The sequence below is a fragment of the Peromyscus eremicus genome, chromosome 22 (genome assembly GCF_949786415.1).
Source record: "Peromyscus eremicus chromosome 22, PerEre_H2_v1, whole genome shotgun sequence".
NCBI classification, from domain to species: domain Eukaryota; kingdom Metazoa; phylum Chordata; class Mammalia; order Rodentia; family Cricetidae; genus Peromyscus; species Peromyscus eremicus.
The window spans coordinates 9,614,861-9,632,997 of NC_081437.1; the positions used below are offsets into that span (position 1 = coordinate 9,614,861).

At 38.9% G+C, this 18,137-nt stretch overlaps 1 protein-coding gene across 8 annotated transcripts in view; it reads right to left on the reverse strand.

The window, feature by feature from the left end:
• Positions 1-3,598: 3,598 nt before the first annotated feature.
• Positions 3,599-18,137, reverse strand: part of Ppm1b (protein phosphatase, Mg2+/Mn2+ dependent 1B) — a 67,505-nt gene continuing 52,966 nt past the window's right edge. For 5 of the 8 annotated variants that reach the window (XM_059248312.1, XM_059248308.1, XM_059248309.1 and 2 more), the window contains exon 6: positions 13,302-14,343. In XM_059248312.1, coding sequence (XP_059104295.1) covers positions 14,038-14,343 — 306 coding nt within the window. In that variant the 3' untranslated portion in view covers positions 13,302-14,037. Of the gene's footprint in view, positions 3,890-4,491; positions 4,540-12,374; positions 12,488-13,301; positions 14,344-18,137 lie in introns of those variants that run through there. The other 3 variants (XM_059248313.1, XM_059248314.1, XM_059248315.1) reach the window with 3 other exon arrangements.

The following is an 18,137-nucleotide window of genomic DNA, read 5'->3' on the forward strand; positions in this document are numbered from 1 at the left end:
ACAGGCCCTTGATCCACAATTTTAAAGGTTCCAGTCAGTGCTGGCTAGTATTAGGGCAACTTGACACAAGCTAGAGTCATTTGGAAAGAGGTGACATTAACTGAGAAAATGCCCTCACCAGATTAGCCTGTAGGGCATTTTCTTGACTGATGTGGGAGGGCTCAGCCCATGGTGGGTGGGGACACCCCTAGGCTAGTGGTCTTGGGCTCTCTAAGAAAACAGGCTGAGAGAGTCATGTGGAGCAAGCCAGTAAGCAGCACCCCTCCATGACTTTTGCATCAGCTCCTGCCTCCAGATCCTGCTCAGACTTTCTCAGCAATGGAGTGTGACCCGAGAGTTATAGGCTAAAATAAACTCTTTCCTTCCAAGCTTGTTTATGCTCACAGTGTTTAATCACAGCAACAGAAATCCTAAGACGTAGTTTGGAGCCAACCAGTTCACTGTGTTTGGGCCTCTGAGGAAACAGCACACCGTGCATCACTGATGAGACCTTGGCAAAAGACTATTAACCTCAGGGCCAGAAACAAGAGACATGAGGGACCAGAGCCCAGTATCTCCAGAATGCAATTCTTGAAATTCGATTACTATTGGGGGGGGGGGGGAGGTGGGACTGTGAAGAAGTATGATATTTATCCTCCTGTCTCCGCCTCATAAGTAGTAGGATTGAAGGTATACATCACTACACCTAGCTTAAATAACTTAAATGATGAAAATGTTAATGGTACAACATCAGGGTACAATCACGAACAGAGAAAACTTGATGTTACAGCACTTGCTTCCATAACAGAAACAACCCTGCTCACCCTCTTGCTTGTAACTAACACAGCAACAGCCACAGACCTTGATTTTGCAGAATGGGTGCTTTTAACAATAAACCAAATCATGAGCACACTGCTTAATCTGAGTAATGCCTCTGAATTTACTATATCACAAGGCATATTCACTGAAAGCAAAAGATAGTTGAGGGATATGTTTTCAACAAATACACCAGAGCACTTACCTTTAACATGAAAGGCATGTAATATGCTGGTAGATTTCATGTATATGTACATATCATGGAGATTCATACTATTAGTTAAAACATTAAATGTCAGCAGAAAACTTGGAATAATTTAAATGGACATTTCACACTGAATGGTTCATTATATCAAAGAATAGCACTTTCAATCACATTAATAAAAAATTATTTCAAAAAATAGTTGTTCAGACAGGGGTACAGTGTAATTTAACAAATGAAGTCCACAAAGTAAGCTGGCAATGTGTGTCAAGAGCTGTGACATTTTTCAGGGTAATAGAGGCTATTATTTTGAAACAAATGACACAAAAATGGAGTTGAGAATGAGACAAAAGAGGCAAAAAATATTGAAATCATGATTGTATGTGATACATGTATATGTGCATATAAAAACGTATATAAAGTACAAAAGAGAGCTTAAAGTATAGAAAGGCAGCATTCCAATCAGAGACAGAAAAAGATTGTTTAATAGGTAATGTTGGACACCACTGCCTATTTGGAAAAACTAATAAAGCCATATAGCTTACCTTATTCCTTAGACCAAAATAAGTTCTATGTACATCAATGTGAATGTACGTATTTTTAAAAATACATAAAAATAATCCTGGAGTTGAAAACCTTTCCTAAATGCAATGCAAAATATAAATCCTAGAGCCTATAAAGGGAAAACCCATTAGGTTTTTACTTCTTTAGAAATAAGATGGGAACAGAAAGGCACACACACCCCCTAGAGGAAAGCATTTGTTGTAAAACTTCTGACACATGACACTTCAAAGTGTACATTAACTGCTTTACAAATTAACACAGCAAGCTAGAAAAAGGACCAAAGGCAATAAGCAGACAGAACAGGGAAAACGTTCTAAGTAGTTAAACATTTCACCCAGAACTAAAGAGCTGGAAACTGAAGTTAAAAGGTTACATTACTGACATGCTGTAGATGCCTGTCAGTAACACACCAGACAAGCACAAGGACCAGAGCCCAACTCCCAGCACCCACATTTTAATGTTTTCCCCCACTTGGTGTATGGATGTTTTGTCTGCATGTAAGTCTGTGCACCATGTGCATGTCTGGTACCCACCGAGGTCAGGAGGGCAACAGATCCTCTGGGACTGGAGTTATAAATGGCTATAAGCCACCTTGGATGTTGGAAGAGCAAGTAGCTGGTGTTTTAACCATCTTGCAGGCCCTAAAATAATCTTAAAATCACATTTGTGTGTTGGGTATGTGTACATGCGTGCCACAGAATGCACTTAGAGGTCAGAGGACAACTTATGGGAATCAGGTCTCTTCCTTCCACCACATGGGTCCCAGGGATCAAACACAGACCATCAGAATCGGTGACTAGCAACTCTGTGACTCATCTTGTGGACACTAAAATTTTTAATTGACAAACAGCACACATACAAAATCAGGCGTCACACATGACATCTACAGCCTGTTTCCCTTTGTCTTTCTCACTGGTATTTTTGAGTCCTGGTAGCTGAAGTCAATCATGAGTTTTTTTTGCAAAGAATTCCTTTTCAAAAATTATTTTACATAAGCAACTTGTCTTCATTTGGGTGGTGGATTTATGATTTTGGTTACCCCTTCCATTCTGAAACATGAAAAGCAGGCAGCTAATTCTAACCAATTCTAATTCTGCTTTACTTAAAAGAGATGTCTAGGCACACAAAAACCAGCTAAGTGCATAATCACTGTGGTGTTGCCAGTGAATGTATTTCAACATGCATGGCCACGCAGATTAAATATGCAGAAAGAAATCCACCACACTGAGGTTTGCTCTTCCATGTAACTGAAGTCCCCAGAGATCTGAAACGTCCAGGAAACCTTCCCATTATTTTTCCTAAAAGAGATGTCCACCCTCACAAAGTTTACCCCATGGTCCCTGGAAAAAGCAACATTAACCATGGCGCACACAGCTTTGTGCTCAGAGACCAAAATGTGCTGCTGTTCATCCTGCCAGACTTTCCTGCACTTTCGATCTTGGTGAGAATTCCATTGCTCAGAAAGGGATGTTTATGCTGTGGGTACAACTGTTCACCATTCCCTAACCATAAACACACTCGTTAATAAAGAGTTGTGACAAACAGTACAAGAGCGTGGGTGTGCTCAGTGGTAGTGCTTGTCCAGCACATGTGAAGCTGCAGGTTTGAACCCTGATGAACTTATTTTAAAGGAAGGAGAAGAAAAACGTTGCCCAGGTGATGTGCTATGTCAACGAACCATTGGAGGCCATTTGCAGGTGTACCTACCAGCAAATAATTTGCCTGAACAAGCAAATCTGTATTTCTTGCATTCCTCAACACAGGTCTTGGAAGTCACTTGTATTAAACCAAAAAGGGTCTGAAGCGAAAATCTGTATCCATGTACAAACCTCTTGCTTTCACACTAAATGCAAACACTATCTCCTTTCAAGAGAGATCTAGGAATGACAAAAACTAGCTGCAGGATGTTTCCACAGCACACAGAAATCCACTAAGTCCTGGTTTGAATGGTACATGGAGTGGGGAGATGAGGGAAGCAATGGGAATGACAGATTAAAGCTTTTACCACAATAGTCCTTGGAATAAAACCACAAGTGCTACCAAGAAGCCACAAATGTTTATTGCATGAACATGGAAAAGAAAGGTTTTAAAAGGCAAGGTGGAAGCTCTTCTCCACCCTCTCTGATGGGCTAGAAGATTAAAGCTCTTGGCAGAATAGATACTGTAACGATGTACTGCTGGACTCTCTTTTTCTTTCAAGTTTACAAAAACAAAACAAAACTTTTTGTTCTTCTTTGTACTTCTGGGCTCTTGGTAGGTCGATCAGCCACTGCTTTGTCACAAGAGTTCTCAGCTGGTTTTACAAAAGGACGTGCCCAAGACTGCCATCTGGTGGAAATGATAGACATTGAGACCATTTGCTTTTAGGTGACTAACGGCTAAGCCCTATTTTGGGGGTAAAGAGATAGTTCATTCATAACAGCACTAAGGAATATGAAATAAGAAATTAATTTAAAAAAGCAGCCCATATAAAGGAAACTGAAACTGTAGTGGGGGCATTATAAACACTTCTGTAATTAGAAAGACGTAGCATCTTCCTGAAATGTACCTAATTCCCACTCAAAATATCACCCGCCAGCAATTTACTCTATGCATTTAAAAACACAGCCAACAGGAAATATTGCCCACATTATCCAAAGCTCATCCTGAGGAGTAAACACATTCAACTTTTGTTTTTGTAAAAGTAGAATGAGGGGCAGAGATAATCAAGTATATATTAAAGCTGACATTCCAGATGACATGATACATGTAGTGACATGGGATGTCCATAAAATACAACCAAATGCAACAGCTGGAACCATGGGGTAATGGGAGAGTTATGGGAAGATGCTGTATTAGATTTTGATCCTTAAGTTCCAGTTGTATTAAATGTCTGTACCTGTATTTACTAAAAAGAACAAAGTCATAAAGGAAAAATTGCATTTACTTACTCATAATATGAAAACATTGTCAGTGTATGCAATTGAAGGTTGGTAAAACTGTTGAGAAAATGATAATATTCTAAAACTTTTGAATGTACATGACTCCGTAAAGTTCATCAGATTTAACATGCAAGATCTTTGCAGTTTATGTAAACTACTTCAAAAACTTTAGAGTGAACCTCCCCCCCCAAAAAAAACTCACCAAATTTGAGTTAAAACTGGTACCTCGATGGTAAAGGTGTTCTGATCTGTAAGAACTCTACAATACTGTTCAGCCCTGGGCCTCTTAGCTCTCTCTAGGACATCTCCCATCACAGCTGAAAGCCCTTACTCTGCTTGAGGGAAAACTATCTCAGGAGAAGAAAACCCACAACATGATTGCAGATTTAGAGGATGCTGCAACACTATGCTTATTTTAGGAATTCAGTTATTCCTGAATGGTCAAGGAAACCTTTGCTCTTAGTCCTGCCCCTCAATATCCTGCACTGAGAAACAACAAACCATAAACAACAGTACAGTGAGGTGGAGAAAATAATTCATGAATATGTAAAACTAATGGTTAATTTGCTAAAGATAAAGTTTTTTTATTATATACGAGCAAACTTTAATAAAAGATATACTTAAATATGAAGACTAAAAGTTCACATGCTTTATAATAGAATTTGGAATTAAACCAGAAAAATACCATACGATATTCACCTACCAAACTGGAAATGTGCAAGATGAGAAAGTGTGTGTGGGGGGAAGGGTCATTCTTGTATACTACAGGTATATAAATTGATACCGTCATTGGAAGATAATTCAGAACCATTTAGTTGATTTTGTTTATATATTGTTTTCATTCACATACTTACTTAAAAAAAAAATCCCAGTCCATGGCTAGAGAATTAGAGTAACTTTAAATGAATGGGGAATCTCTACCCCATAGGAACTTAGCACCAACAAAATACAACTCCTATTGATGAGCTTCCCAAGGATTTAGTGGTACTTGACTATAAAACAGACATCTGGCAACATCTGAATTGACTATACTGTCCTTGGAGTATAAAACCATGTAACAGCAACTTGGACTTTAATAAAAATGAGGCTGAACTAAAAAAAAAAAAAAAAAAAAAATTACAGAAAGCAACGTTCACTCACTTTATAACTGATACACAAATTTCACAGGTATTATTGTTCTGATGTCTTTTTCTTTAAGGGAAAAATGAAAACCTCACTTTCCCCAATGCCTCTCAAGGAGTAATCATTCTTCTAGCTGGGCCAGCTGGCACATGCCTGTAATCCCAAAACACTTGAGGCTGGGCCACACACGGGTTGACGATCTACAGCAAGTCCCTCTCTCTACAAAAGCAGCCAGTCTTCTCAAGTACACACATACTGCTTTTGTACTGAGTCCACACACCATACCCACAGGCTGCACACACACACACACACACCAGCGCTAAGACTGCATGCACTCTTGTGCTGTATATCCTAAGGAGAAATGGCAATCCAGCTGTGGAACAAGGCTTTACTGATACTTGTAACACATTCCTCTAGTGTCTAAGACTTTCACTATCTGCTAAATCAGAACATTCTTCTGGAAATACTTTCAAACAAAGGTAGTCCAGCAGTACACAGCACTCAGTCAAGAACTAAACTAGTAACTAGTCTGACCAAGTGGGCGCGGCGCCACTAAGCTATGATGGCTTTGCCAATGACAGTTAAGACGTTATGACAGAGGAAGCCTCAAAATAGAGATTATAGAAGAAAACAGCTTGTAATCAATTTGAGCTTCAAAAACAACACCGTTTAATAGCACATTTCCCTCGTGGGGTCATTCTTCCTCGGTAACATCTGCCTTAAATTAGGAGAGACAGTCATTTCAAAGAACTGACATGTATCAGTTGGGATTAGAGTGGGGACACTTGACCTGAAAGATAATTATGGAGTGGGAATTCAGTATTTTAAATGGGACAGCTTTTAAAATATAAAAATAAAAGGTCAAAATACGGGCTGGAGAGATGGCTCAGAGGTTAAGAGCACTGGATCTTCCAGAGATCCTGAGTTCAATTCCCAGCACTCACATGGTGGCTCACAACCGTCTACAATAGGATCAGATGGCCTCTTCTGGCATGCCGGCATACATGCAGACAAAATACTGTATACATAATAATTTAAAAAAAAAAAGGTCAAAATACAAAACCATATAAATATCCCAACTTTGAATAACTATTACGACTGAATTTTCCTTTTTCCCCAGGTTGTAACACAGCCTGGCATGGCATGATTACTGGGCCTCCATTACAGCGGAAAGAAGGGATCCATGAGGCAGAGGAAATTGAAAAACACAACAGAGGGGCGGGCATGATGGTCAGCAGGTGAAGAAGCCTGCCGTCAAGACTGACTTGAGTGTGATCCCTGGGACCCGCATGGTAAAAGGAGGTAACTCAGTCCCACGTTGTCCAGATTTCCATGTGTACTTTGTGGCATGCACGCCTACACACATAGACACACAAATAACATATATACTGTAGCTAGAGTTTTCCGGCTGGCCCACAGTCAGGACAAATCTCTCTCACCCGCCAATGGCTACCCACTACAATATACAACAGAAATAGATAAAGTAATTATCATGAGAAGGTACCAAGTTTTGAATTCCAAAATGGACCTATTAAGAAAGAATATAAATTAATTCCATTTTTACTAAAGAGAACTAAATTCAAGTAAAATGAAGACAATACATGCCCACCAGGAATTGGTATTTGTATGAGTTTAGACAAAAGGCAACAAGGTCTAGGTGGTAGAAATGGACCATGCATGGTTGGGTACCCAGTACTTGACAGGAAGCATGGTGTCGACACACAGCTATGTGAAAACTATGGGTTAAAAAAATCTAGAGATGCACACGGAGAAAGAAAACACTTCAAACTGCAGGAAGAGGGCCTCTTCCTGTCTGCTGTTAAGGTTTCCTCTATAGCTCCAAGAGGTCCCCTCACTTTCGCCTTGTGGCATCTGAGACTGAATGAATGCAGTGAGTGGGGGAAACATGGGAAGATCTAAGCAGTGGTGAATGACCTTGTCAACAGTGAGTAGTCTGCTTACTTCAGAAGGACTGCTGGCTACCCTCCTACTCTCATCACGGATGGTATCTCTAAGAGCTTACACGTTAAAACACAGCAAAAGGAAAAACAAAACAGAAAAACTCAAGAGCTGGACAACATGCACGCCAGCACTCGGGAGACTGAGGAAGAAGGGCCATGAGCCTGACGTCAGCCTGGATGCCACAAAGTCAAGTATGTCTCAACAACAAAAACCCAAGCAACTAAAAGCACAAAGAAAGTTAGCGATTATATATGGGATTTCATAGAAACCATCAAGAAAAATTAAGTAAGAGGCTCTATGTGCCAACAGGAGATGAAAATTACAAAGACAGGGAGAGTTTGAGCTCACAGAACAAAGACCAGAAACGACGTTAAAAAGACAAATGGGAAAGAGACCGATTCAAAAGAACAATGGTGCGAAGGATGTGAGAACTGAAGTCAGAAGAAACTCAGGCGGCCATTAGACATTTTCACATGTAATGAGAACTCTGGTTCGTTTGAGGTACTGGAGAACTGCCAAAACCCAAGGTAGAAATACGGAGTACTGATGAGGATGGCAGGGGATGGAGACACTCGCGACTGTGGTACTACCCGTGCATCTTTAGCATAATGCTTGGCAGCACCAACTCGGAGATATGATGCTCCATGACCCAGCTCCCTTCCTCTAGAAGCACCAGTCTAGAGCAGTGTGCAAGATCCCTGCCGTAATACATTTTGAGATGTTGCAAATAACCAATCCTTGAATGGTCCAGTCACAAAACTGCATACGCTGCCTGTTTTTATTACTACTTAACAACTCTTTCTTGAAGAGGGGATGCAGAAGAAATGTTAACAGGTTAAGTTTAAACTTGAAGGTAGGAAACACAATTTCCTCTCCATAACACACCCAAAACGAAACATGGTGGGTGAATCTGTGGGGAAGGGGAGACAGTTTTGTGTTTGAGACAGGGTCTCAACTATATAGCTCCAGCTGGCTTCAAACTTGTGATCCTTTTGCTTCTGACTCTTGAACACGAGTGCGTGCTGCCAAGCCAAGCAGTGACAGTAATGATGATCTTTTAAGAACGCCACTTTTGCTGGGCAGTGGTGGTGCACTTCGTTAATCCCAGGACTCAGGGAGTCAGAGGCAGGTGGATCTCTCCAAGTTCGAGGCCAGCCAGGTCTATAGAGTGAGTTCCAAGACAGCCAGGGCTACCCAGAGAAACCCTGTCTAGAAAAACCAACCAACCAAAGAACACTTTTCTTTCCCCAGCTTCCATGGCCACAGAGGTGGCCAACACCATTCACAACTCAGGCAAGGGCTTTTTCCAAGAGTCCTTTCTCTTAAGAGGAACCATTTAGTTTCATCTGCCTCAACTACTTACGACAACCGACTTCCTAACTTCTGTCTTCTCAAAGTTAATGTCTTTATTCACCTTTAAGTCACCTTTCAAGAGACAGAAAAAGGTGGACCTCTTGAGTCTGAGGGCAGCCAGGGCTATGTAGTGAGACCCAAACATGAGAAAACAGAAGCACTCTGGAGTTGAGAATGAGTGGGCACGGAACAGCTTTTAGATTAACACATTAAGGAGAGTTTAAGCTTTACATCTAGATCACATAGACATAAATCACCCAAAAAGGGGGGGGGGGGACAAAAACAGACTGCAACTAAGCAGCACAACTCTTTCCTGTTACACTGAAGACCAAGGGTTCAATTCCCAGCAGAACAAAAGCAAATAAATACAAACCAAACCAAACCACTTACCTAGTCTTTTCTTTTGGGCTCAAATAAATACTCCCAGAGTTTGGGGTGTGTGTGTGTGTGTGTGTGTGTGTGTGTGTGTGTGTGTGTGTGTGTGCAGAAACAATGAACTAAAATTACTTAGATTCTGGTCCTAATGATCACCACATCTGACTACCTTTTAAATACAATGCACACCAGGGATTCTTCAGCTTATGTATAAATCACAATGTAATTCCCACTGAACATTGTTTAGCTGCCTCTAGCAAACTTAGGGGATCCTAAATTTGAGGCCACTCTAGGCTATATTTATCAAGACCACCTCAAAACGAAGTAACTTCCATCCTTAAGTGCACATCTTTTTAAAAATCCCTTGTGATGAAACGGTTAGTACTGGTTCTCAGGGACTATTATCTGAGCTGTGCACTGAACTAGCCACTTTTCATGAAAAAAGCATTGTTAATGTCAAAGAATGACTGACAGGCTATGATTATTCAGGAGACATTTCCTCCACAATAAATGAATCAAGCATGTCACTCTAGGAAAACAACTGACAGTATTTGTTGCCAATGACAAAATTTCACCTTTCAAAAGAAAATTAAAATTCTGAAAACTCTTTCCAACACCATCAGCTCCATAGCTTCTCAATACTTAAAATGTTTTTTTAAAAAAATCAATTAGATTAGGAAATAAAATTTAACTATTGCATTAACACAAATGTCAGCATTCAATCAGTGAACTAGTATTTTCCAAAATGGCCAACATGCACAGGTAGAAATCTGACCAAAATGGAATACAGACTCAAAGGACTTCACATTAACAGCACACAGAGTCTTCTCAAAGGAAGGCTTCGAACTTCACAATCTCTGTCCTAGCTCGGCATCTGCATGAGGCCAGATTTCAGCATGCGCCCCAATGTGCCAGACTGCACACAAAAGGCAGAGCAAGAACCCAGTCCAATGCTGACAAGTGAAAACCGGTACCATATTTTATGTCACTTTCTCTGTTTACACTTGGACAATTATTTTTCATAAACCAATGTTAATTTCTACTAACATGGGGCTTTATAGTTACATACAAAAATGTCTGCTTAAAATTCCAATACAAAAATACCAATAGAATCCATAAAACAAAAAGGTCTTGTGACATTTAAAATTTAAGATTACAAATGGGTCCAGTTTGCAAGGTGAACATTAAACATGGATCCCTCACTGCGTTACACAGACACAGTGTTTCTACCACAGGACCACTAACCTCTCAAGAGTTGTTCTCCTCAAGTAGCAGTAACAGGTGGTTTGGAGTACAGAAGTTAACTAGTACTGCCCTGCCTGGTCTGGCCAATGTCATTCATCTATGTTCATGAGTATTTTCACAAATATGCCAATAATACATATTAAAAACCACAACCAAAGTTGCACTTTTATTTTTGAAAATCACACCAAAGAGTAGTATGTCACATTGTTTTAAAATCAAGTCTTTATTTAGGTAACAAGTTGGTTATGTTCACTGCATCGTATGAAACATCACAATACCATACTGGAAAGGTACTATCAGTACAGGGTCGGATCAGAGTGGTCAGGTTAAACAATAAACCATTTTGCATTCTTCATTCCCCATCTTTTAACAACCCCCAAACCCCAGTAAAGGGACAAGTAGTTTTTAACACCATCATGTAAAGCACTTTAACTTACAAGGCTAAAATCTAAAGAATAAATAAAATATATCCTGGCAGTAATTCCTTTTAGAGTGAAAATCAGGTGCACAATAAATCAAGTGATCAGGAAAGCTGTCTGTATTCAAATGTGTGGCTCCCAGAAACAGCTTCAGGAGAACAATACAGAAATACCATGAATTCCATTTCACACAGGACCAGATGATGACTCACTTTTAACTATACACAAGGGCAACTACAACCTGCTGAAACACAATTAAAACAAAGAGGAAAATGTTTACAAAGCATCCACAACATGGAAACCATGTACAAATGGATACATTCAGTACTTCTCCCAACTCCAGCAACTTCTTTTCATAAATATTTTACTCTTCACATTCAGCATTGAATTTCATACATGCAAAACTAAGGAAAAAAAATCCCAAGAATTCAATGTTATTGTAAAAATAGAACTAATTAATTTAAGTACCTTATGTGACAGCCACTCTGTACCGTGCCCAATGTTATAAAAGGAAAGGTTACTGAACCCATGAAAATATCTCTGTAGATTTCCTTAGATCTAAAATAGATACTTTTAAATGTATTTATAGTATTTCAATGTGATATTCTGAGCTTTTAAAATAACATAAACAGTTAAAAATTATACCAAATTACATAAAACTTGTATCTTAAAAGCTGAAAAATTAAAACTATAGGAACCCACATATAAAATAAAATCACAATTTACATTATAAAGGCAAATCTCATCAATTAAAAGAATTCGAAGCAGTAAGATGACAAAGCAAATTATAAATAGCCATAAATTAATTCATTTGGTTTCAAAAGATCTTCTAGTAAGAGTTGAAGGATGTAATAGACACATGCATAAAATTGTTAAGGGTTTATATTATTGCCAAACACCGTATCTTGAAGCAAGGCAACATTACAAAGTGAACATTATTGGAGAACCCAGTTTGGTAATACAAGGAAATGGGAAAAATTTAAATAACAATTAATAATAAATACATATCCTATAGTAAATTGCTCAAATGAAATTCCAAGCCACAGAACTACAAAAGGCTTCCAACTTGGTGAACTGAAAAAACTGGAACTTTTCTTACAATTCTTTACTCTTACATGCTTATATGTTGTGTTTTGTTTTGCTTTTTAAAAAAAACCCCATAATGTATCTTCAGAGTATCGCTAACTATATTCCCATGCACCTCAGGCACATTTGTTGATTTGTGGTAAATAATTCCATTTTTTTCTAGGGCCAAAAATTCAATACAGTTGTAGGCAGATGCCTGAGGTTGGTAAAAATACTGTAGAGTCCGGGCAATGCTATGAGAGGCGATTACCAGGAAATACAGGTGTGAACCAATGATGGGAAATGCTAATGGTTTTCTGCTCATATCACAAAACAGTGGGAATCCACAAGAATATTTCCCCTTGTATTGAAGAAAATGTGATTAAAAGTTTTTCCCCCAATTTTCAGAAAAGTATTTTAGAAGATTTATAAGGCTATCATGAGTCTTCTAGATCTCCAGCGCCCTACAAGAAGAGAAAAGGAAGAATATTGTTATTATGTACCTGTACCACTCAGGGTGGATTGACTTTCAAAAGAAAACAAATTAGGTGAACAAATTACCTTCCTTTCTTTGTTTGAAAAGGTCATTTGAACAGAGAGGTGTGTGTAATGTATGATGTGTGCATACATGTGTATCTAATATAGACAACAGTTGGATTTCCCCCCTCCCTCTCTATCTGATGGCCTTCCTTTCTCAAAATACTTTAAAAAAATATTCTGGCTTGGAAAAAAAAATGTGTCAAACCATCAGCTACAACACCTGAAGATTCCAAACTTATAAATTATGGTACATTAAGTAACTTTAAACACAGAATGTAGAATATAAAATAAGTTAATATATAGCCGAAAAAATTGTTTAAAACATTGAGTACTTACAGCACCCTTTATTTAAAATATCTATTTTAACCAAGGCAAAATTCAAATCTATTTTTAAGACAGCTTAGGATTCTTATGTTAATTAATGCCCGATGAATACTTATGATCAAACTGGAAAATGTTGCAACCTTTGAACTGCTCATGGGACGACAACTTTCTTAACCAGCTACACGTGCCAAATTATTTGAAAAGGAATGGTAAAGGCAGCAGAACTGAGTTATTCTTGAGTAAGCAAGACATATTTTTTTTTAATTAAAATGTTTTTCTCTTTTGTTTATAAAAAAAAAAACAGCTAAGCCAAAGTGTGCCGATTTTAATAGTTATAAATGAACTTAAATGAGTTTTCCAGTATCCCGAACCTGATTGTTAAATAAACAAAAATTAAAAAAAGTACAACATGCATAGATTATTCCACATCACATGCTTTATTTGGACTCAAACACTGATAATTTCATTCTAAACACTTAGTTGACATACATTTTTATATGTATAATAAGCTATACAGAATATACAAATGAAAACTATATGAGTAATACATAGTTTTTTTAAAAATGTTTCATAAAGAATACAGAGAAAGGAAAAATACCACACATCCAGTATCTCAACAACTTCTAAGAAAATCAGACTACAAAGATGTAAATATAAACAAATCGAACAACACACAGATTATCAACTCTGGAAGGAAAGTTATAGGCCAGCAGCAGCCGTTCCTTGAAGAACTAAAATAGTAACTAAACACAAATGTATTCCAAAGCTAATTATGCATGTATGAGTATATAAAATAAGCAATGTAATTCTACAGTAACAAGGTTTTTCACAATGTACAATTGTCTTTCCAATCAGTAATCTCTAATCCTAGCTATTAAGAATTAACTACTGACTTTAATAACGGCAACCTAATTTCTGGCATACAATGTAAAATGACATATAACTTCATTAAATTCAAAATACTATAAATAGTCAATTTTAAACTATCATAAAGGTGTATGCAAAGGCCTTTAAAAAAACAAGGCTATAGGAATATAAGAAAACTAGTTTTCCAAGTTTCAAATAACAAAATGGTTATATAAATGCATACATTATACTTCCTAAGTAAAAACTGTCAAATCAAGATCACAAAAATATTACCCACAACAGGTCATATTTTTTCACCACTCATCTTTGTCCCTGCATCTTCATTACGGCTGTCTAATTCAGCAAGACCACTTTCTGATTCAGTGGGTCTCTCCTGCATTGGCACTGGGTGGCCAGCATCACTGTTCGAAGAAGTAGCTGCAGCAGCTGGGTCAGCCGGGCTCTCTTCTCCCTCTACTTTAGCTAGCCTGTAACTAGTCAGCATCTCCTCCAGAAGTTGTCGGTAGTTTCCCCTATGATTAATTCTCATTTGCCTGAGAGCTTCCACCAATTTCCCCTGTGATCCACTTTCCTCTGCTTCATCGGAGGCCTTTTTTTAAGATTTAAGACCCCAGTGTCAGTAGACAAACTAGGATATCACATGTATTTCATAACACATCACACAAAGCACTATTTTTTCTACCATAAGCAACATAGTTAAGCGAACATTTTCATTAAGTATCAGTTCTTACCTGTGCAGACTAATAAAAACTTTAACATCAAGTTATTTTTAGCCAATTACCATGAACTAGTTTATGTCTTATTCCAATTACCATTTGAAGACTAATCTGAAAAGGACTTTGCTTTTAGAATTTACACAAACATTTCCTAAAATAACTTACTTTAAAAAAAATGCTGGCTACAACGATTTAGTTCAAAGAGAAAACAGCATTTTAAAGTGAGCAAAGGACAGAGGATCAGCCATCAATGTTAGTTTCTTCATTTCTGCTAAGTGGTGAGTAGGAGAAGACACAAATGAACACTACAAAATCTAAACTGGATTCCTTTAGAGATTTAACAACTTTTGAAACTAAATGTTTTATTTTCGCCTTAAAATACAGTATTTTAATAAAGCCACCTCTAGATAAAATACATTATTTTAAACACTAAACATTGAAATTCCATGGGTTTTTAAAATTATGTCTACTTAAGCTTCTTAGCAGAGAAGGATCTCATTATCTGTGCTGATGAGTAAAGCTGATAACGTGAACTTGACAGCCACACATACCCCTCATGTGCACCATGACAGACAGACAGACAGACAGACACACACACACTCTCATGTGCACCATCATGACAGCCTCACACATCCTTCATGTGCACCATCATGACAGCCACACACATACACCCCTCATGTGCACCATGACAGCCTCACACACACACCCCTCATGTGCACCATGACAGCCACACACACACACACACCCTCATGTGCACCATCATGACAGCCACACACACCCTTCACGTGCACCATCATGACACACACACACACCCCTCACGTGCACCATCATCACACACACACACACACACACACACACACACTCATGTGCACCATCATGACAGCCTCACACATCCTTCATGTGCACCACCATGACAGCCACACACATACACCCCTCATGTGCACCATGACAGCCTCACACATACACCCCTCATGTGTACCATGACAGCCACACACACACACACACACCCTTATGTGCACCATGACAGCCACACACACTTCACGTGCACCATCATGACACACACACACACACACACACTCATGTGCACCATCATGACAGCCACACACACACACACACACACACACGCTCATGTGCACCATCATGACAGCCTCACACATGTCCCTCATGTGCAACATGATAGCCACACACACATGCCCCCTTTATGTATGCCATCATGAATGAGACATATCATGCATTCTTTCCAAAATGTGCAATAGGAACCTAATAGTGCTGGCTCCCTATGTACCAGAAAACATGAATGGAAAAATAAGCTGGTGGAACCATGAGAAAACAGTCATGCAAGTTCAGAAAATAGGCTGGGCTATAGGAAAGCTAGCTAAGGCTTGACAAAGTTGTCAAGCACAAAAAAATGCAAGCTTAATTATGGTCATGACTTGATTGTTTGAAAACAACAGTAATAGTTATTTCAGGAACAAATAAGAAATCTTAGATTTGGCATTTCATGGCACTATGACACCAATACCTGTTTCGAATGGGCAACTGACGTACATGCAGAGTAGCTACTGTACACTCACTCATGAAGCTTTTAAATTACACAGACGCAAAGCTGTATTTGAAGAAACCAAGCTCAGAGGCTCTAGGTATTTTATAATTTATTTTGTAACTCTGATATGCAGTCATGGCTTTCAAACCTACTTCAACTCGGACTGGGGTAAGGCTGTTTGTTCTATTAGAGTCCACTGTGGTGGGTTATAGGAAGTCCTTTATACTGAAAATATTCTGTCTGCTGCTACAGGAGTGGCAGCTTTATAAAAATATGTTTTGTTTTTTTTTCTTTTAGTTTTTCCAGAAAGGGTTTCTCTGTGTAGACCTGACTGTCTTGGAACTCAGTCTGTAGACCAGGGTGGCCTCAAACTCAGAGATCCATCTGCCTCTGCCTTCCAAGTGTTGGAATTAAAGGCCTACACCAACCCTGCCTGGGGAAGGAGTATTCATCTTTTTAAAAATTCACTAAATCAAACTAGTAAATTTAAAAAAAAAAAAAAAGGGAGGGGAACTATTTATAATGTCTGGCATCACAAAGTCACTACACTAAAATGATGACCAAATTTTAAAAATTTAACCAAAAAAACCATTTAGCTTTATAGGAAATTGTATTTTCCACTGTTCCGAATAGATGATGAGCAGTAACTAAAACATCTTCCCCAGCAAGCACAGCTCTCAAAACACTATTATGGAACTCCCTCACTATTTTGCTCATGTCACAAGAAGCGATTATCTAGGTTGTGCTTTCTTTACTTCAACTTTAAAAAGTTCATACAGTACACCTATAACTATTAGAATAATTAACCCCATCTTGCAGGCTTTCCAGTCTTTCTAATTAGAATGCACACTCTTTTCACTCTTTTCTACATCCTTCACACCACTCAGGAGGGAAAACCAACATCTATGCTAAGAACTTTACAAGGTCATTCAATCTTCACAGGTATTCTCTGTCACTCTATAAATGAAGAGATTTGTCCTTTGTGTTAATAATGAAGGGCAGAGTTCAGATCTGTGACAAGTATAGCCAACATCAATCTGAACACTCCAGCGAATGTATGATCGTGAATTATCAGTTTTACATGAGAAATGTTCCAAGTATCTAGACACTTATTTAAAATGGATGTTTAAGAGGCTGAAGAGATAGCTCAGCTGTTAAAGAGAAGTGGAAGCCCTTCCAAAGGACTGGGTTCGATTCCTAGCATCCACATGGTGGCTCACAACCATGTGCATCCAGTCCCAGGAGATCCAATGTCTTCTTTGGTCTCCTCAGGTACCAGGCATGCATGTGGGCAAAGACATGCATGCAGGTGAAACACCCATGATTTAAAAAAGAAAAACTGTTTACAGGAATCTGAAGGGATGGTTCAACAGTTACAAGTGACTGCTGCTCCTAAAAAGGGCTGGAGTAAGGTCTGTAGCTCCAGTTTCAGAGGCTCTGACCCTCTCTTCTGTCCTCAGATACTGCATTTCCATGGTGCACTTAATATACATACAGACAAAACACTTACATACGTAAGAGTAAATAAATCTTTATAAAAACTTTATTCTATGCAAAAAAAGACACTGTGAACTTCTCTTAACTGCTGTGTCATCTAGACAACACAGTTTAACAATCAAATAACTTATACAGAAACACACCCTTGGCACTGGAGAGGGCCTAGCAGCTCAAGCCTGAGGACCTGAATTCGGAGCCCAGTATCCAGAGAGGAGCCAGGTGTGGCAGTGTGCATGCCTGGAACACCACTGCTGTGAGACAGGAGGATCACTGGGGCTTGCTACCTGCAAACCTAGTGCTGAATTCATTAAGACACCCTGTTTCAAAGGAATAAAGTGGGAAGTGACAGAGCAGACCATCTGACAGCCTCCTCTAGAATTCCACACACACAACACGTTCATACACAACCCCCCACACCAACACCCTTTTCCTACCAAATAAAACCTAAGACCCTAAGTAAGTCGGGTAAAGAGCAAATGGAGCAATGAAAGCTAAGCACACTAAAAAGACTAACTAGCAGGCTGCTGAGATGGCTCAGGGTTAGGTAAAGGCTCTTGCTGCAGAGCCTGCCATCCTGAATCATGATCCCCAGAAACCACAGAAAGCACAAGCCTACAGCAATACCAG